Source organism: Anthonomus grandis, chromosome 4 (assembly GCF_022605725.1).
Source record: "Anthonomus grandis grandis chromosome 4, icAntGran1.3, whole genome shotgun sequence".
Classification (NCBI taxonomy): Eukaryota; Metazoa; Arthropoda; class Insecta; order Coleoptera; family Curculionidae; genus Anthonomus; species Anthonomus grandis.
In genome coordinates, this window is record NC_065549.1 from 10164236 (window position 1) to 10186203 (window position 21968).

The following is a 21968-nucleotide window of genomic DNA, read 5'->3' on the forward strand; positions in this document are numbered from 1 at the left end:
TATCAAAATTAAAGTTAGTGAAAATCGATGCTTTTCTTTGTATTGAATTTAGTTACTTAAATCTCGTTTTGTTAAATAGAATATAATTGTTTTTGTTAATTAATAATGCATAGTTAACAATGCTTATAAGTTTGCTTATTTTTTTATTTTTATTAAAAAAAATCTCTAAAAATCAAGTGGTGCGATAATTTTGTCCAGGAGTTTATTTTAGTGTATTATCCTTTACTTGTCTGTTTTCTTCTATCATATACAGAATTGCATTGGTCATCGACTCTTGCACTTTTTGTATCCAAGGATCATCTCTGTAGCTTTTTGTATTTTTACTGTAATGTTATTCGACTGTTGTTCTATGTTTTCTTCAACAGGTGTGTTGTCTGATATTTAAGCAAGCTTAAATCATGCCTTAGTTTGTTACGTTCTTCAGTATTATTAAGTGCACGATTAAAAATTATTGATCTCTCATTATGTGTAGAGGATTTTCATATGTATAATCTTGTGAATGGTAGATTATAGAATTTGTTTGTGATGGTAAACTTTTCCTTTTTACAGAATTGAATTTTTTCTTTTTCATTATTTTCTTACAAGTCCATATTGTTCCACAATGCCGTCCATCTCTCTTTCTACTCTCGCATTGAAATTATACAGTTTCGTTTTTTTTTTGTGTTTATTTCATTTTTTCCTGTTCTCATTTATTCCCGTAGTTTTTGATAGAAACATTAATAATAAAATAATGACAAGAAATGGCTTTCCCTTGAGAAGGAACTTGAAGAAGCTGAGATAATCTGTCAAAATAAAAAATAAGTACATATTTTTGTAAATCTTAAAATGTCTATATTGTTTCGAGGCTATTAAACTGCTGATAAAGTCCAATCAAAATTTTAAACAATAAGAAAAAGTAAAAAAATGTATCTATCTTTACAAAAAAAATATCAAATAATCAAAAACAGTTTTTTAATATATAAAACTAAATTTAAACTTTAGAACCTCGTGGTATTGCGTCTTCTTTGTTTTAATTTGAAATTATGTTATTTTATAATTAACAAAAAACCCCAAATTTCTTCATTAAAGCAAACCTTCACTCATCGAAAATTATTTACGCAACAAAATCACACCAAACTCATTTATTTATCATAATGTAAATTTCATTTTTCACGAGAATCATTTTCATAATTCGACACTGACGTCCCGAGACCTAATCGAATAATAAACCATTAAACAGATATTAGTGCTTGATGTCAACAAATTTACAAGAGCTATTAACACCTTCATTCATTAATAATTTGTTTTTATAAATATTGATGCATAAGGCGAGAAAAACCCAAATTTCGGTACTACACATGGCCGAATTTGTTATTTAATAAAAGTATGTCAAGCACGAGTATACTTTGTTCAAAGCTACTAACCAAGTTTTTTTTTTTAAATCATAAACAAAATTTTTATTTTATTCATTTTTTGTTCCTTGAAACACTTAACCCATCATCAAAATCAGAATTGTCTGCAAAGGAGCTGTCATTCTTTTTAAGGCAGTTGAAGCAACTAAAAGCAATTTTCATAAGAAACATATAATTTTATTAATAATAATACAGTTTTTTAATACATATACTAATTTAGGAACTCTTATAACTTCTCCCTCTTAAGATGCTTCTGAATTACCTCCAAAGTCTTTCCTTTAGTTTCAGGTACAAACATTAGAATAAACACTAATCCTAGCACACAGCAACCCCCGAAAACAAAAAATGGTACATACATTCTATAGGACCTCTCTGACCAATGAAAAAATTTACTTATAATCGTCACTATCACACTATAGTAAATATCAGCAGAGCATAGAGCGAATACTTTTACGTTGGTCGGAAACACTTCACCCATCATCAAAAGCGGTATCGTCTGCAAACCGATACTAAAAGTCACTACGAATCCGATCAGGGCTAACAGTGGGACAAAGTTGTAACTACTGGTATACACTTTAAGACCATCTTTTGCATATAAATAGCTTCCATTAAGAAACAATGTCAAGCCAGTCCCTATTATTGATATGATTAGAAGAGGTCTTCGTCTAGAAAAGTCTACTATGATCGAAGCTACAAAGGATAGTGTGAGTTGCACAGTAAAATAAATAATTGTTCCCACTGCTGGTGATAAAAAGCTTGAAGACTGGACAAAAATCTTTTTGCAATAAAATATTATGACGGTAGTTCCGGTGAGCTGTTGTACACCACGAAGACCAAAAGCGATCAAAAGAGCTCTCCTGTTACTTTTAACAGTTAACAGCTCCAAGCATTGGCCTCTGTTCTCATTTTGTTCTTTGATCACTTTGGAAATTCTTGTGAGTTCCATGGAGACATCATTAGTACCGTAAAGTGGGGCTACTTTGTGACAATATTTTAGGTTTTTTGATGATAAATCATGTAAACTTCCAAATAATATTATTTTAAATATACCAACTTACCGTTTCATATTTGTTCTTTCTTGATTCAAATCGATAACTCGACATGTGAAGTAGAATTTGAGAAAAAAACAAAATAAAGTGTCACAAAGTCACCCCATGGGTCGGGGTTATTTTGTGACAGGGATCATTTTGTTTAATATTTAACGTGAAATACATTTTTGGCACAAAGTAACACCCATGCTCTATTTATATACAAAAAATATATAATATTAAAATTTTAAATAACGATATTTGATAGATAAAAACACAGAAATAATTACAAAATAACTTTTATTTTACATGTCTAAATACTCTTACGCAAAATATTAACAAAATGTTTATTAATGTGTAGGTAACCTTAAACAAAAGAAAACTAAGTAATAAAACTGGTGGTAAATAATATATGATACACCTGTGATTACACAACAAAATCACTTAACTCTGGAATGTCAAATAACGCTCTTCTTCAACGTTGAATTGGGGCATTTATGCCCATAATAATTTCCTCATTTCTATAAAATATCTCGTCTTTCTTTTGAGGCCACTTCCACTGCTTTCCAATTCGTTCCTTCACATTTACTTTCGCTCCTATGCTGTATACGGTCATAACTTGACCTGGAAAATACTTTCCTTCACATTTAACAACGACGTACTTTCCCTCTGACTTTTCTGCTTTTTGGGCTATAGTTCTTTCTTCAAGTACCCGTTCATCTTCATCACTGGAAAAATGTTCATCCCTTGGACTGTCATCACTTTCCATGTATTTAATTTGGTGCTGATTTTCACTGGAACTATCTGATATTGATCCATTATCTCGACCGCTTTTTAGGCGTTTCTTTTGTTAGATGCCGAAGGGTCCAGGTTGAGGGTCACCGTTGTTTTGCGTATTCTCAACAGAAATGGGAGCAGATGGCATATTTTCACTACTACTTTCTACGCGCTTTCTTCTTTTGGTCTGCCTCTCTTTGGTTGCGTCAGTCCTTACATTGGTAAGGTGATTAATAAAACTATTACCCACAACCTCAGCTATTTCGGTATCTGCTGTTACAATACGAGAGCATAAACGGTCCATGATCTCGTTTCGATGTAATGGATAAATGCCTGTCTTTCTAAAACTAGATCTTAGGCTATCAGGTCCTCTTTCTTCTAACTGACTCATCAGCTTTTTTAAAACGCTTAAAAATTCATCCTTTGGTATGGAAGAGACTCTGCTGCCGTAGTTGCTTGCCTTCCACTCGTTTAACATTTTGCGCCATTTTTCCTTCATTGGGCGGAAAAAGGCCACGTCAAGTGGTTGGAGTAGATGCGTTGTATTAGAAGGTAAAGGTATAAAGCGAATATTATTAGCTTCACATGCTTGAATGACCTGCTGATTTAAATGCGAGCTTAGATTATCTGCTATAAGGGCCTTTCGCTCTTCTTGCCGTTTTAATATTGGCAGCATAAGATTTAAAAACCAATCCTCAAAAACTTGGTAGTCAAACCATCCCGAAGCCGTTCTATTATATCGCGCGTTTGGGGGTCCATTTTCAATCCATGTATTCCATAATTTTTGAGATTTATAATTAATATAAAGTGGAGCTAATTGACCCTCGGCATTTTTGCATACCATTAGAGAAGTACAGGCTTTGGAAGAGTTTCTGATTCGCTCAGGGTACTTTGTTCCCCTTTTTGGTTATTATTTTTGTCTGGCCTGGGTCGTCAACAACGTTTGTTTCGTCATAATTCCATATATTTTCTGCAGCAATTCCTTCTAACTCAGCCTCCAAATTATCAAAGAAATTTTTTACAGTTTCTTCATCAGTGGCAGCCCTAGCATGTGTAATATTCTGCGCGATTCTCTGTGAAAGCTGCGGCTGTCGCTTCAAAAAGGACTTGACCCAATCAGGCCCTGGCATATTGTTTTTAAAAGGCTTAACTTTTTTGCCTTGGCGTTCTATATACGATTTAACTATACATCTTAGATCAAATGTGCTTACGGGAAAACCGAAAGTTGACACAGTGATAATATGGGCGGCAAAGGCATCTTCTTCTTGGTCGGTAAATACTTTTTGTTGTCCAGGCCTGTTTTTGTGCCGTTCTTTAATTTTCAGCCATAAAGTATTTCGATGTATACCATATTTTTCCGCAGCACCGCGTAATGATATCCGTTTATTTTTTATATCATTAAGAGCTTCAGCTAACGTTTCTTCTGTATAGTTTTTGTAGCTGCGGCAGCAAATTTTTTTTTATACGCCCTTGGCATTTTATCTAAAAGAAAACATTTTTTTTGGTCTTTGTTTAACAAGTAAGGGCTACTTTGTGACATTTTCTTGTCACAAAGTCGCTCCTCGTTTTGTACTTTTTTCGTAAAAATAGAAGAAACAAATAAAAAAAAAACTCGAAAGTATATAATTTTTACAGTAATGCAAGCAAACATATTATACTTTAATATACACTTACCTTAGTTAAAAAATCTTTCACGGTTTTTTGCGCTCAACAGAAAGTTTCCACACAAATCGAAAAACACCTGCTTGCCTAATTTTCAACTCTGCTCTGGTATGAGGAGCGATGTTTTGCTACCGGCTTTTGTCATGTTGTTATATGAAATTTAAATCGTTCTCTCGTTTTTAGCGACCTGATAAAAAAATTAATTTTAGTTAAAAGTGGCAATGTCACAAAGTAGGCTGTAGTGTCACAAAGTAGCCCTACTTTACGGTATCTCTAAAAATGTCCAAAGATTTTCTTGCTTCATCTAATCTGCCTTTCATTAGTAAAAAGGAATGACTTTCTAGCATCCAGCTGAAAGTAAATAGCAACAAGACAGATGCAATAGCTGCCATTCTTTTCAAGGTAGTTGAAATAATTAAAAGCCATTTTGATAAGAAACGTATAATTTTATTAATAATAATACAGTTTTTTAATACATATAGTAATTTAGGAACTCTTATAACTTCTCTCTCTTAAGATGCTTCTGAATATCCTCCAAAGTCTTTCCTTTAGTTTCAGGTACAAACATTAGAATAAACACTAATCCTAGCATACAGCAACCCCCGAAAACAAAAAATGGTACGTACATTCCATAAGACCTCTCTGACCAATGAAAAAATTTACTTATAACCGTCACTATCACACTATAATAAATATCAGCAGAGCATAGAGCGAATGCTTTTACGTTAGTGGGAAACACTTCACCCATCATCAAAAGCGGTATCGTCTGCAAACCGATACTAAAAGTCACTACGAATCCGATTAGAGCTAACAGTGGGACAAAGTTGTAACTACTGGTATCCACTTTAAGACCATCTTTTGCATATAAGTAAGTTCCATTAAGAAACAATGCCAAGCCAGTCCCTATTATTGATATGATTAGAAGAGGTCTTCGTCCAGAAAAGTCTACTATGATCGAAGCTACAAAGGATAGTGTGAGTTGCACAGTAAAATAAATAATTGTTCCCACTGCTGGTGATAAAAAGCTTGAAGACTGGTCAAAAATCTTTTTGCAATAAAAGATTATGACGGTAGTTCCGGTGAGCTGTTGTACACCACGAAGACCAAAAGCAATCAGAAGAGCTCTCCGGTTACTTTTAACAGTCAACAGCTCCAAGCATTTACCCTTGTTCTCATTTTGTTCTTTAATTGCCTTGGAGATTCTTGTTAGTTCTACAGAGACATCATTAGTACCTCTAAAGATTTCCAAAGACCTTCTTGCTTCATCTAATCTGCCTTTCATTAGCAAAAAGTAAGGACTTTCAGGCATCCAGCTGAAAGTAAGCAGCAGCAGAACAGGTACTATAGTTGCTATATAAGCTGTAGTAGTGATAGTCAAATAAGAGCCCAGCACATTAATCAGTAAAATCCCCAAGATTATACATACAGGACATACGGATGCTACTAAGCCCCTCACTTTTGGATCCGCTATTTCACCCAAATACATTGGCACAGCTGTAAAAGACAAACCATCAGTCATTCCCGCTATAAATCTAGCTACGAACATTAAAGTTATGGATGGTGCCCAAGCGATCATTAGCCAAGAGAATATGAAAGGAATTGAAGAGAATATTATCAGTTTTTTTCTTCCAATTATGTCGACTATTATGCCGGTAATGAAGGCTCCTAGGATGGCTCCTAGCAGAGGAGCTACCACGAGCCAAGAACTTTCTTCACTAGTGATTTTGAAGGTGTGGTTGCCTTTTTCCAAGATTTCGATAGAGGGCGAGGTCCATCCGTAGTGCATTTCGCTGCATACTATACCTAGATTTGCTGAAAAAGATAAAATGATTGAGGGGAAGATGCATTTATGATTATTTATTAAAAAATGTTTTTGGTCAGAATCTGAGTAGTTTTTTAGAAGAAGAGAAGTATATATTCCAGTACTGAGTCTTACTGATAGTTGGAAATTTTAATGGGTATTCTTTTACTGTATTTGTAATATTAATTCTGCGTCTTTTTATTATTAGTTTCAGAATGCTTTGCTTCTCAATTCAATCTTGTAAGAAGAGATAGAGATAGAGAGAGTTTTCTCTATATATAGTTTTTGTGGTGATTTACTGCTTTTTCAGGTTTCCAATCTTAGAAAATTGAATGAATAGAATTAGTAAACAATAACTTTGTTTAAGTCTAACATGTGCTTAGGGGCAAGGGGATGTTTTGTTTACAACCATATCCCCCGATTCTGTGTTGTCAAGTTTACACACATTTTCACAAGAGGAAATTTTTAGCTATAAATTAACATGTATAATAATGTTTATTTAACTTGTTAGATTTGAACTAAAAATAAAAAGTAGAGATAGTTATATCTTATTCTAAGCGCAAAAATGCCATCTTCAAAGCAAAAAAAGGTACTAACATTATTATTCCTAGGACCGCCTGCTTTTTATTAGATATTAATTAATAAATATTTATCATGTCAATATTTTTTGACGCCGTCACTGGTAAAGATTCCTTATGTCGGTGACATCAATAATGTAAATGAGCGGCGTTGACATGTTGTTACCTTTTTCTCTAATATACGTTATCTGCACTTATTTAACTTTGAATATTGACTTCTTTATAGAGTATCTCATTATATTTTATTTAAAAAAATGCTTTATATTCCTTTAAAGAGGACTAGTAGTATTTTTTGTGCCTCTCAAAATAAGTAACAAATTTTTATGATATTATAAAGTGTTTTTTTGCCATTTCTACATTAAGTTTCCAATCTATAGAACTCAAAACCCATGATAATAAGCGATATAGACCACATATCATCTCAAACTAATCACGTAATGGAAAAGTTTTCCTCGTCTACCTCCAAAAGGCTTTTAAACATAGGAAAGTTCAATTTTTATTCTTACATCGCCATCTCAAGCCAAGGCATAATAAGAAAAGATAATAAAATTATATTTTTTCTATATATAATGGTAAACTACAGCACAAAATTATGATTTCAATAAGATCCAGACAATAGGATGGAAACGGAAAATTAATTTAATTTTTATATAACTTCATACAACCCTGGCTTATCACAAGCAATTGTCAACAAATTATTAGTCATGGGATCATTGTCATCATCACTGAATCTTCTCGTGACCAAAACTAGTAAACTAGTTTAGCATTCGATTATGGAAAAAGTTGAGTTTATTGGTAAAAAATCATAAAAAGAATTAAACTAAGTCATTCGCAATTACTTACAAATAGCGTCACAGTTCATGCACTTCATTCTGCCAATTTTAATTGTGAAAATCGAATAAGGGGTGAATGATGAGAATTTAGATGGTACCAATGCTCTTTCAAGAAGTTGAGTATAATTAAAATTCAATTATTAAAATCTGAATTAAGAATTTTACAATCACTGTAAATTGTGACTTTTTCTGTGTTAATTAAATTATGCAAGAAAATTCTAATTTCTAGAAGATCCAGAAAAAATTGAAATGAAACGAAGATATGAGAAAAAATGGACAAATTCAATTTGCATTTTTATATCGTCGTCTCAGTCTGAGGTATCAGAAGGAGTAGTAACAAAATGATAAATTCAGTCATGAGAACAGGAATCGTGATTTTCCATCCACAAATGAGGAGCGTTTTTTCAAAACTCAACAAAATCAAAAATGGCCAAATATGAGTTACACATATTTATATATGGTTTTTGGGGTCGGCTATTGATTGGTGCACTGAAAATACAGCAAAACGCAACAAACACCGCGCTATAACCATTTAAAATTTCAAAGGTTTTACAAAACTCAACAAGATCAGACCTGCCTTCCCACAGTCGCATAAATAGATCGTTTAACGGTCTAATTTGTTAGTTCTTTAAGATCGATTATGGAGACCACACGTACTGCAAATGAAAACGCGGAATACGACAAACACAGTTACTGCAAGGTGGGCGGAAGCATCGCAATAGTGATAAAAAACAGAAGAAAGAAACAAGGTATTTTGTTGGATCCACCTATATTAGAATGTCCTCATATAAGTTTAGATATTAAAGGAAAAAAGAAATGTTTAGCAAAATCTATAAGTGCTGGAGATGTAGAACGTATGTATTTAGCATTTTTTCCCATTAATTTTTCAATCTATTTGTTTTAGTTTTCCCTCATCATTTTTTTTCACAAGCTAATAAAATTGGATCGTTTTCTATTCTTGAATAGGAAATTCATAAATATTTCTATGCCTCGAAAAAGAACGGAATGCAATAACCTGAAGCCAAAATCAGTAGTGACAAAATACACTGTACGAAAAGAAAATTGTGAAATAGTTCCGGTCTGTGCAAAATATTTTATGAATATCACTGGTAAGTTTTTGTTTCACTACCATTATAAAATGTTTTTTAAACAAAATACGTATTTTAGGTGTAACATCTAATCGATTAGCGACTGTGGCCCGATATTTTTTACATACTGGTGAAACGCCGAAAGAGCGACGAGGAGGGGATCGGTCAACAACACGAGATAGAGAAATTTGTGAGTTAATTAAAGCACACATAAAAGCATATAAATGTCGCGAAAGTCACTACTCTAGAAAAAAAACGTGTAGGTCATATTTGCCACCAAATTTAAATATAAGTTTAATGTGGAAGCAGTATTGTGATACACACCCTAAGACACAATCATGTTCGCTTGCAAAATTTAAAAAAATATTTTATAATGATTTTAATTTGGGATTTGGCAATCCGCACACGGATACATGTTCCACTTGTAAAAAATTTGAAGTACTTATTAAACAAACCAAAGACCTCGACAAAAGGGGAGAATTAAGAACACAGTTAAAACTGCACAAACTGAGGGCCAAAAAGTTTTATGAACTTATGAAAGAAGAATCACCGAACGTCATGAAAATCGTATTTGATATGCGGCAGAATCAACCATTTCCTAAACCTTCTGTGGGTAAATTGTTTTTTACTCGTTAAGTATGGCTGTATAATCTCACTGTGACGATTCATACATTAAAGCAACAAAAAAAATATATATCACACTATGTGTGGCTCGAAACTGAAAGCGGCAGAGAAGCTAATGAGATCGCAAGCTGTATACAACATTTCTTAAAACGGTTGGAGGAAAATTTTGAAGATGTTCTCGGTTTTAAGCCAGAATGAAAACAAAATTTGATGCTGTTTTCAGATTCTTATGCAAGCCAAAACAAGAATATAATCCTAATGGGTACACTGATGGATTTTCTCGAACACTTTTTCAACTATTAAACACATATTTCCTGTTAGAGGTCATAGCTACATGCCAGTGGATCGCATATTTGGCCGAATCGAAAAAGAATATAGAAAACTCGAAGAAATAATATCGCCTAAAGACTATTATGACGTATTGGAATAAACTGGTCAACTTTTTCGTTATGGCCAAGATTGGATTGTAAAAGACTTTAGAGCTGAAACAAAAAAGCTGTTTAAAAGCAAGCTGCCATTTAAAATATCCGAAACAGAAGTTCCTCATTACCAACAATGTAATGAAAAAGTTGATATTTCTGTCTCAACTACGTATTCGGGCGGATTGATAAAATGTGCTATTCTGAAAAATAATATTAAGAATGCACGTTTAGTCGAGAAAGCAAAAGTGTTGCCAAAGTATAATATGGTAAATACTAAAAAAAGGGACAATGTTAAATCACTATTGGAATGTGTGGATATACCTGAACATGCCAAGCTATTTTATCAAGATGCGATGGCAGCAGCAAGAAACAATAAAGGCGACGATGAAGACAACATAAATAACGAATATGAGGAGGATGAAATTATTGTTTAGTTAAAACAATGTTAATATGTAAGTTGTTGAGTTTTGTAAAAACTCGAGTTTTTTGCTAATTTTTTTAAAGAAATTAATGTTTTATTTCATACTTATGACTAATATTATGTACGTAATAAAACACGTTTAAATTCTTAGCAGCATTTTTTAAATCCCAGCATTTTCCAGTTAATTTATAAATCATAAAAATGCGTTTCCTGAAAAATCACTTTTTTATCTTGTTGAGTTTTGACAAAACGCTCCTCAAATAGCCTTGGAAAATATAAGTTCAAAAAACTAGAATACTCTTTAAAGAGAAAAAAAAATGTCCCATTAAATTATTGGCATATCTAGGAATATCCACTTGAGAAGCAGAAATCGCAATTTTTTTGCAATTGCAAATGCAAAATTCAGTCTTTTACAATGGGTGGCACCAAAATAAGGTAGACCATTAATTTCATGTAGTATTAAAACCCAATTGCAACAACAATTTTTGGACGAAAAACTGGATCGATTTCTTTTATGTAATTTACATGTTTCTTGAAAAAATAAATTTTTGTATGTGGTACAGATGGAATTTTAACAGAATCACCCTAAGTGAACCCTATGGATTATTTTGTGTGATTATTACTCGTTTTGGACAGTTCCTCAATATTGTGATCATTGTTGCCAAAAATGAAAAAAACCGGTTTAAAGAGCTTACTAATTTTCGAAATAAATTATTTTTTTGTCCTTTAGTGTGACTGTGAAAATAAAAGACAAAGCTATATCTCAAAATAAAATAATTTAATATTACGTGGTACTAAAAATAAAATTACATGATTCCAAAGGACCTAATTATTTTCAAATAAATATAATTTAACTCCACATACCTGTCACAGCAGCAATATACTGGAAAACATTACTTTTCTTCCTTAATTTTAAATCTCGATCACTCGAAATAATAGTCATGCTATAACTTTATCAGAAAATTCCAATCAGACTTTCGGTTTCAGCCTTACATGTGGATCAATTACAGATAATAACTGAACTGGAGAACTTATTTTTTTTTAATAATTTTGCGTATGGCACTACTCAATTGTCACCAATAAAATCTTAATTGGACACTTAGTCTTCTTATTATGCATGTAAGAGTGTTTATATTTAGAACATTAATAGAATGGAACGTATGGATTAAATTATTTTTGATAACAGTTAGTTTTTTTATATAACCCCTTTAGTTTATGTAATAAGGTATATGTGGTATAGTTAAAACGTTTCAATAATGCCCCTATTTAAATAAATGTTTTACTTAGTTATAATTTACATTTAAATTTGATTTTTTATACCTGTGAAAACATAAATCTCCGAAAACCTATATTTTAAATATTACACTAAAAAATATCTCGTATAATCAGTTGAATCATTAAAAAACTCAATTAGTATGTACCTCATTAGTACATTTTTAAATATTAGGTTCAATCCTGTCACTATTAATAAATAAGTTTGGACAGTTGGAGTGTGTTGCAGCTAAATTAGAATGAGTGATCAGATTTGTATTCATATCAAGAAGATTGTAGTGTCGTAATACAATTTCAAGATAATTTTTTAGAGAAATGCCTGAAGTTTAGCTTAGTTTGCCTTCTACCTTTTTTAATAAGCCATTTTCCCTATTAGTTCGCAATAGAGTTAATGTTGAGTAAAATGGATAAAAAATAAACCCTAATAGTTAAGCCCCAAAACAAACATTGCTGACGTAGAACTACTAATTAAATACCAAGAAACCCCGCAAGTAGCTCTTATGGAGGTCTCAACAATTAATACGTCTGTATTTGTTTAATAAATCTCCATTTTGCAACGTGTTTTAATCACTAAAAAGTATTTTGCAAATTTACTCTGGCTCCCTTTTAACATTGATAACTATTATCTTAAACAACTATGATTACGAGAAAATTAATTGTTATAAAAGTGGCATCAGTTTGTATTTAAGATAAAGTAAATGCTTGTTTTTTAATTTTTATAATATAATCCACATTTAATACTATGTCTGGGTTTTTGAAATAAACTCATTAAAGTGGAATTTAATGATGGAACGAAATTTGGTGTTAAAAAATTCCTTACGTCATGACCTTTTGAACATTTATATCTTCCATTATCTTTAATATCTCTCTAAAGTCTTTGTAAATTAATTTTTAATCCTGCAAATTATCTTACCTCCAACCAGTGTTTATAAACACTGTCATTTTAATATGTTACAACTCAAATAGTTCCTTAATAAATAAGAGATAAAAGTCAAGGTATTTCTAAACTGAATAAAAAGACCTAAAACATTAATGCCTATTTATCGTCTATAATGTTTCACGTTTTACTGATAATGCGGATACTGCATTTCTGAAATTTCTTGCGAACGTCACATAATTTCAACCAGTTTGAAAATTCTATCGTGATATATTATGTATAATTAAAAGAATATTGTGAAAAACGCAATATAATGAGTCAATTTCTTAATTATTCTAATTTATATTTAATCACACAATCGTTTTTTATTCACTTATTTTTTAATTTAAATTTAATTTAGTATTTGTTTAATAATATGAAAATGATATTTACGGATATGAAATATCAAACTTGTATTTGTTGCTAAGGAGGTCACCATTGCATCAAGAAAACCCATAACTTTCGTGAGCTTTTTAACGAGATTTTTTTTCCAAGAACTAAATTATTGGACTTTAACAAATATCCTATAAGCAGATAATAATGGAATATCAACGTACTTATGTATTTATTTACAGATAATTTAAAACATTCTAATTAATGCAACCTTTATTTTCCGCCCATCTGATAGCCATTGTCGTCTATGTGCTAAACACGAATCCTGTTAGAGTTTAACTAGAATATAGATTTTAGTTGTTTTAACTCATTGGCGTAGGTGTTCTGAATCTGAGTCATTAGCTAGTAAAAAACCTATAATATTTAATAACAATAGTATGATAATGGGTAACGTTTAACTAATAGGGTTTTAAGATCTCCTAAAGGCATTTTACAATGCTGGTGTCGTCCAGCCAGCTACAAGATAAGATATAAAAAATCTTATGCAGATTCTCATTTAATAATGTTTTGAAATACATTGATCTTCAAAAACAAAGCTCACTCAATATATATTTATCAATAATTTTATTAAAGAAACTTTCGTGAAAATGAGATATCAACATTTTAGAATCACATAAAATTCCTGAAAAATTCTGAAAAATATTTTAAAAATACTTTAAATAATTGAAGAAAATAAAGTAACAATAACATTAAAAACTACTTCAAATACCAGTGCGAGTATTCTCTCAGTTGCGAGTATTCACTCATCAGATTCTGGTTTCCATTTTGACTCTTTTTGTCTCAACCTCAACTTACGTCTGATAGTACTGCTTGTAATTATAATAACTAGAAATGAATCAGTAAAGATGTGGATTATGATGTTGATGCTTGGTAACATATATTGGTCATTGATGAGTTTCCTTGCAATCTTAAGATATGAAATCCTAATAAAATGTGGTAACTTTTTGACGAAAATCTTAAAAATCTAAATGCGGTTTTAGGTAAATTTGTTCCATCTTAAACTAGTACTATCAATATTAGATGCTGAAGAATGTTAGTATGGAATCATCTATGTTATAATAAAGACGCAAATTGCATTACGAATATTTTAAACTGAAGCAGTCCTTATTAAATTCAGTAATTTATTATTAAATTTCAGTCTGCTTTTTTTCTCTGATACTTATAATATGTTTGATATTTTTTATACTGTAATCAACTTTTGTTTAAAATCATTATCAGTTTTTAAGTTTTTTATCTGAATCTTGTTTTCTTTGAATGATTTTTTTATGTACTCTTACCTCCTAATTTCCTCCTTAAAAATCGTATTTCAATCCTTTTTCTTAAATTCTCCCAATTTTTACAAATTTTTCTTGTAAATTATGCTAATTTTCTTCTTTCTTTCTTTTCATTTATGATTTGTCTTTGTTTTGTATTGCTGCCTAATGACTTCTTTTTAAATTAATTCTTTTAATTTCACAATTCCTTTCTATTTCGCTTGTACATTCTTTTCTTCCACTTCTAATTTTTTCGAATATTCACATGTTTATTCATTATTTTATCATCTATTTTAATGCTTCTTAACGTAGTTATATATTTAATATTTTCTTAGATTTTTCCTAATTATCAATGTTTTTTCTTTATTTAGTCTCTAATAGCTCATATTGTTATATCTCCTAAATATGTTTCTTAAATTATTAAATTTTGTTTTGTCTCTTTAAGTTCTTGTTTATTTCATTACTGTAATTCTACTGTCCAGTTTTTCCAGTCTATTTGCCCCTTGAGTGGTTTAAATCGTATCTCAGTTACAGAAATCACCTTGTAAAGGTTGATACGACGAAATCTTCTTGAAAACCAATAGGATGTGGTGTACCTCAAGGATCAGTCCTGGGCCCTATTTTGTTTCTGATCTTTATAAATGACATGGCCAATCTTAACATCAGTGGCAAAATCTATCTTTTTGCTGACGATACTAGCTTTACATGGAGCAATCCGGATGCTAGGGCACTACATGCTACTATTTCTAATGACTTAATTACCATTAAATCGTGGTGCGATTCTAATCTTCTGTGCCTAAATGTCTCAAAAACTAAAGCTTTATCATATAAAACTACTATTCAACCTTTTGTACTTAACAACATCAGTTTGGACATCGTTGAATCTGTGAAGTTCTTGGGACTAAATGTTGACTACTCCCTAAAATGGGACTTGCATATTGATTCCTTATATAAAAAATTAAGTTCAGCATGTTTTGCCTTAAGATCAGTTTCCAGGGAATTAAGTTTTTTAACATCAAGAACAGTTCATTATGCCCTATTTGAGTCACATCTACGTTACGCCCTCCCATTCTGGGGCACATGCGGTGTGACTCAATTTGAGCGCATCTTTAAACTCCAAAAGAGAGCAGTTCGGTATCTGCTTGGACTTAATAGCAGAGCTCACTGTCAAGAAATCTTTAAAAAATATAAGATACTTACTCTTCCCTCTATATTCATATTGGAATCTATTTGCTTAGTACGCAAACATAAGTCAGAAATGCCAAGTAGGCCATCTCACAATTATTCACTTCGCAAGGCAGTGCATAATCTTTATCTGCAAACTCCTCGGTTCGAGTTAGTAAAAAGCTCTATTCTATACAGAGCCAAAAAGATGCATAATCATTTGCCTTTGGAAATTAAATCAATTACTTCTTTTCCTCGATTTCATAATGCTTTGAAGGCGCTTTAAAACCTGTATGAATTGTATTAGGCTGTTGTAATTTTTGTATGTTTTGTACTGTAATAATTTCTCTAATATCTCTAATAATTTCTTTCTTTTCAATATTTCCAATTTCTTTCTCTGCAATTTTTGTACATCCTTTTCTTCTGCATATTTTTCATCAAATGATGTTTCTAATATTCATAATTATGTTTAATTATTATTATTTAATATATTTTTGATTTATTAATATTTGAATTCTGCCTATCGTAGCTTATCATAAAATCAATAGTTTTATTGATTCTTCTCATTTACTAATGATCTTTCAGCTCCTGTTTTAAAGGATTTTATTAACAATTTTTGTTTTCTTTATGTACCCTTTAATAGCCTAAAGTTTTGCAATGTTTTATATATTGTGACTATTCTTATTTAATGCGTGTCTTTTAATTAGTTTATATTTCAGTTAGTTTTATTACTGCCCCTTTCATCTTCTGCCTTTATCACTTTCTGTTTCTGTACTTGCCTATCAATTACAAACAATTAATTTTTTTTCTTGATTATTCTTATTTCATGACCCATTTATTAATTTATTTTTCTTTTTATCGATATATAAATATTCATTAAAATGAAATGAAAATTATTTTTACTTAAATATGCCTCATACATAAAATATGTACATTTAATAGAAATTGTTGAAATAGTTTAATTGTCTCTGCAGTGGTTCAGTGAGTTCTTTAGACAGAAAAATATTGTTGTTATATCTTAATCACTCCTTATGAAATGTGTGCATTTAGTGAAAATTATTTAAATATTATGGAAATTAATGTAGATTTTTAATTTATAGTTATATAGAAGATAATTGGGTCTTTAAATCAGATAACATAATTGACATTGAACATATCTTACACTGAACTATTCCTAATGAAATATGTGCATTTAATGGAGATAATTAAAGTTTTATATTCTTAATTCTAAAGTCGTCTTTGTAATTTTTATTCAGCCAAATGATAAATTAAGATGCAGGATCAGGGGAATTTAATTATTTTAAGTTCACGGTAAGGTAAATTTTTTTGATTGGGGCATTTTGCCTTTAAAATTTTTAATTTATCCTCATAAAACTTTAAAGGTTAAAAAACACTGCAATATGTATCTGTTTTTTTTATTGGAAGAAAACTGAAATATTTACCTTCTATTGTTTCAGAAATATCAGGAATTTTGTCCTAAGAAGTTTAACTTAATTTCAACGGCTATTTTTTCGAATATTTTTGAAAGAGTCCTGAAATTGTGTGCAATGACTTTATTTTTTCTTTAAATAATAAAAAAAATAATAGCAAATAAAGGGTTTTTTGACATGGACTCAAACCCTGAGGTGTATAATTGATACCAATTTTAAATTTTTTATTACAATAACTTAACTTGTTTTTACATAAATTAGATTAATTCGATGCTTAGATAAAGTGTAAAGGGAGGTGCGAAATAAACAAGAGGAATACAATAATTATTAACGGCAATTGACATACATTAAGCGTCAAAAATTCTTATTTCGGTAATAAGTCGAAAAGTAAAAAATATCGTTAACTGCGGTTTTTAGGTTTCTTCTAGAAAATTTAATCTACTTTTCGATTCTGCTATAGTCGGATTACCAAACAGATGGAGTAAATGATGTGCGCGAAATATAGGCCCGCCCATCGATGCAATCTTGGCAAATTTAGACCAGGAGAATTATGCCTACTTATTTTAAATTATTTTACCGTACAGCTTTGCCACAGTTGTAAATAGCTCCGCAGGAGTTATTAGTGCGGAGCTATTTACATCTGTAACTTTGCTTTGTAAGCAGCTTTTTTTTAAATATAATACGGTCGCCTGTAAGATGGGTCCAAACCGATTTTGAGGTTGTACCAGGTAATAATATAATAATCCCTTTTAAGTATTTTGTTATGCAAAGCTATGTTAATATATTGGTGCTTACCGAAAAGGGATAGGTAATCATTTTAAGTAATCGTGCCAGGTCAAACATTTAAGGTGTAATTGGCCAGGTTCATCAGAACCGAGCGCTACCTGAGCGCTGGAAGTTTTGTCTATAATAGTAAGGACCAATAAAAATTGTCGGGCATAATTTTGCATTCTAAACAACCTTTTCTTATAAACTTTTTTTATATCTTGCCTAGAATTACTACTTTACCCTCCACTTTACCTACTTATAAAATTTAAAAATGTTCGTATCAAGGCAAGCTTGATTTAAAAAAAAATTAATATGGTAAATTTTATTTTTTAATCAAGCAGGGCTGGATGCCAAACGGTCAAATTTTAACCACAAAATTTTTTGTCATTTTCACGTATAAATTCGCTCATCCTGGGACACACTGTATATTAAAATTATTTATTACCTGCTGCTTCTGCTGTAAACTGGACTTTTTGCACTTTGTTGTATGCTGGATGCTCGTTATTACATGTTTTATATATGTTCATAATCACTTCCTTTTCAGCAATGGTCAAATGTTTTCGTACTCTTTTCTTAGGGGGTGACAATGGGGGTGTACGTGGCGCGTCAGCCATTTTTGTTAACAAAAAAATAAACACAATCTCAACTTTTCAATATTGCGAAGATTCAAATATTCAAATAGCAGAAAATTCAACCAAAATGATCTAAAGCCGCTCGACTAATAAAATTAAATAAAACCCCAAGTCATGAACCCTATCGAGGCTCTAGGCCACACCTCCGGCGCAGAACGATCACGTGACCACTCCATCTGTTCGGTAACCCAAGTATATCAAAATTATACCCCGTCATTTCAATTTTTCTGGAAAAATCAAAGTAACAATTTTTTATTTAAATAACGCCTCCTACCAATTTTGCTAAAAACTTTCGTGTACTACTCGATACAACATGTATAAGTACTTTTATTTTACTTTTAAACAAACTCAAATTAAACCAAATCGAATAAGGCCTTTAAAAGTTATAGTTAAATGGCTATACAATTACACTTTCGCTACCCTCCCTAAGTTTATGATGGTTGGTACACCAATGGATCTTTGACAAAAATGTCCAAGGTTTTTAATTATGTTAAAATAGTTATGTTAACCTGACATATTTGGGAGAAAATTAGAATTGAAATATTGACCTTTTAATTATACCACCTAGTGCAATTTCTAGCATTTTCTTGATCACACTTTCTTCAAATGGAGCATTTTGCCTTTAAAATTTTTAATTTATGCTCATGAAACTTCCAAAATTAAAAAACTCAAATATTTACCTTCTATTGTTCAGAAATTCAGAGTTCAATATTGTTGTATCAGAAATATCAGCATTTTGTTGTAAGAAGTTTAACTTAATTTGAAAGGCTATTTTTTCTCATATTTAAAAGAGTTTCGAAAGAGTACTGATATTATGTTCAATAACTTGAACAATGAAAAAATAATAATAAATAAAGGGTTTTTTGACATGGATTCAAACCCTTATCCCCTGATGATGGACACCGCTGTGTCCGAACCAGGTCGGGAATTTTAAAAAGCTGAATGATGTTTAATAAATTAGTGGAGGGAATCTGCAACATTTTTATTTTACCTTATATAATATAAGATCTATTCCCCTGGTGCATGATCAATGAATCATTACGATAATTGTCGAACATGCTCACAAAAATGAAATCACAAAAGTTGAAAGCTCATTCTTTTTCTTTCCCACAGATCTAACTAAACATTTTCTACAAACAGGCCCGGATTTACAAAAATGCCGCCCTGGGCACTGTGAAAAATGACGCTCTTTTTTTTTTGAGGTGATTTTAGCTTGCGAAGTTAGGGTAGGTAAAATCGTATGCTGAGGTTGGTTATTTGTTAATGGTCAAATGATTTATTTTGTACATTTACTTTTATATCACAGATGTATATATTATTGTGTTTTCTGCAAAACGGGAATAGCAAAATAAACAGTAAAAAGTGAAAAGATTATATTTGTGGCCTGTGAACTGTGCCTTATGAATAACGATCTAGAAGTAGCAAATTCTATTCAAGTTTCTACAGATACAAATATTTCTATGTAAATAAACTTATATTTTACGTACGATCTATCTCTTGCTTCATACGATCTCTAATAAGCTGAATGAATAATTTTTATTTTAACCTAAGTTAACTTAGGTTAAAAACGGAAAAGGAAAAAACTAACATAACTTTTGAAGAACTTGAAAGAAGCTTTCGATTTACTTCATTAAAGCAAATTTTACTCTTAATATTTAACATGTAACATTCCCCATGCTAATTTATAAGTATAACCGTTGAAAATAATTTTCTTTTCTTTCTTGAGATTTGCCGCCCCTCAAAATTCTGCCGCCCTGGGCACTTGTCCCGACTGCCCCTAGTGTAAATCCAGCACTGCATACAAAGTGATTTCAATTCACAAAAGTTGAAGTCATAGTGATCTTATCAACTTTACACCTGCATTTACTATCAAAACTTGCAAAACTAATTAAGAAACTTGTTAAATCTCATGTCAAATCTTTTTCGAATAATATCCTAAGCAGCACCCAGTTTGGCTTGCAGAAAAATTTAAAAACAACTCATGCTCTATAGTACAACTTTCTTCACAAGCTCTACAGCTAAATATAAAATGCCAGTTCAAACTAAAGAACCTTAAATAACTTCAAATCCCTTAAAAATATACAAAAATTGCTAACGTCAAATTTCTCAAAAATCTTAGAATTGTTAGAAAAACATAATTCATGTTTTTGAAGTGTCTCCATCTCAGAAAAATCAAGTAGTGAATGATAATTTTGTATAGAATAATAGAATCTAATTTCTCTAGGGAAGAATCTAGAGGAGGTTAACAGCTGAAAACCTATTAGCCTATCTAGTTAAATACTGAAGACAATGATTAAGAATCGCATAGAGTGAGACCTGGAAATTCAAGACACCCTAGATCCCTTCCAGATGGATTTTAGAAAGGATAAAGGAATTATGGAATGCCTGATAATGGCATACTTTGAAATATAGAGAGGGTTAGCAGAGAATCAAGTATTAATACTGATTCTTTTGGATATCAGAGCAGCATACGACCAAGTGGACAATTATTCTCTTGAGAAACATGCATGAACTTCAGATACCCCAAGACCCTAATCTTGATTTTAAGAATTCACGAAAAATCAACACAGGTTTACCACCGCTGGCACCCCTTCTTTTTAATGTTAATACACACTCATTCAGTACTATTGGAGTAAATCTTCTAAAGTTCGCTGACGACATGAAACTAGAAACTAGAACTAATGATCACAGAAAGGAAATTCAGAAGTCTTGATCAGAAATCTCATTAATCTTAGCATATAGTTCAGAAAACACAACATTGAACTTCCAACAACCATATTTGCAACAAGCCTCTTCAGCTTCAAAAGAAACAACCCTTTAGTCTTACTATTACTTAACAGCGAAAAATTAGGATGAAGAAATTCAGTTAAATATTTGGGTGCCATTATAGACAAACACTTAACATAGATAGATCACACATCTTTCATCTGTGAAAAAGCATCAATGGGCATATACATACATCAGAAGGTGCTTTGTCAAAACTTGGTGGAGCGCAGATGATTGTGCTTTACAAGGCTATTGACACTTCCCATCTAGACTATGCGTCGATCTTACTCCATCGCGATAAAATAGTCTAAATAATTCAGTACTTTTGAAATTAAATCCTGAATTTATTATCCGGAGTCCTATACATTTTCGTAAGAGATGGTCACAAGAGAACCTAAGACAACTGCATCGTATAAAACGTCAGACTCTAAGAATCGCCTTGTGAATTGGAAGACCCACTATAAAGTAATTGGAAGACACTAGAGGCTCTCGCAGATGTTATAAATGATTCTTTTACAACAAATATATTTCCTGCTTATCCTAAAAGAGCAGTGATTGTTCCTCTGCACCACAAGGTGGTGACCACAACAGTCTAATTTTAAGTCCTAACCAGTTTGAATTCCAGTAAGGAAAATGCACAAGAGATAACATGTTTAGTTTTCTTGAGCTAATCTACATCAGTCTCAATTCGGGTGACGTACCTGCTGTAGTGTTCTGTAATGTATCCAAAGTATTTGATTATGTGGATC

At 31.4% G+C, this 21968-nt stretch overlaps 4 protein-coding genes across 4 annotated transcripts in view; 1 reads left to right on the top strand and 3 right to left on the bottom strand.

Annotated features, from left to right (window-relative positions):
• Positions 1–21968, top strand: part of LOC126735035 (facilitated trehalose transporter Tret1-like) — a 44555-nt gene that overhangs the window by 4102 nt on the left and 18485 nt on the right. The gene's annotated exons all lie outside the window — the stretch shown is intronic.
• On the bottom strand, positions 1618–2337 carry LOC126735212 (facilitated trehalose transporter Tret1-like). Its single transcript, XM_050439164.1, has one exon. It carries the CDS (start codon positions 2335–2337, stop codon positions 1618–1620), a length of 720 nt encoding a protein of 239 aa, XP_050295121.1.
• On the bottom strand, positions 4078–5250 carry LOC126735214 (uncharacterized). Its single transcript, XM_050439166.1, has 2 exons — positions 5120–5250; positions 4078–4636 (listed from the first exon to the last, which is right to left on the bottom strand). The coding sequence occupies exons 1-2, from the start codon at positions 5248–5250 to the stop codon at positions 4078–4080; spliced, it is 690 nt and encodes a 229-aa protein (XP_050295123.1).
• LOC126735038 (facilitated trehalose transporter Tret1-like) lies at positions 5284–11634 on the bottom strand. Its single transcript, XM_050438912.1, has 2 exons — positions 11490–11634; positions 5284–6670 (listed from the first exon to the last, which is right to left on the bottom strand). The coding sequence occupies exons 1-2, from the start codon at positions 11566–11568 to the stop codon at positions 5355–5357; spliced, it is 1395 nt and encodes a 464-aa protein (XP_050294869.1). The 5' UTR covers positions 11569–11634; the 3' UTR covers positions 5284–5354.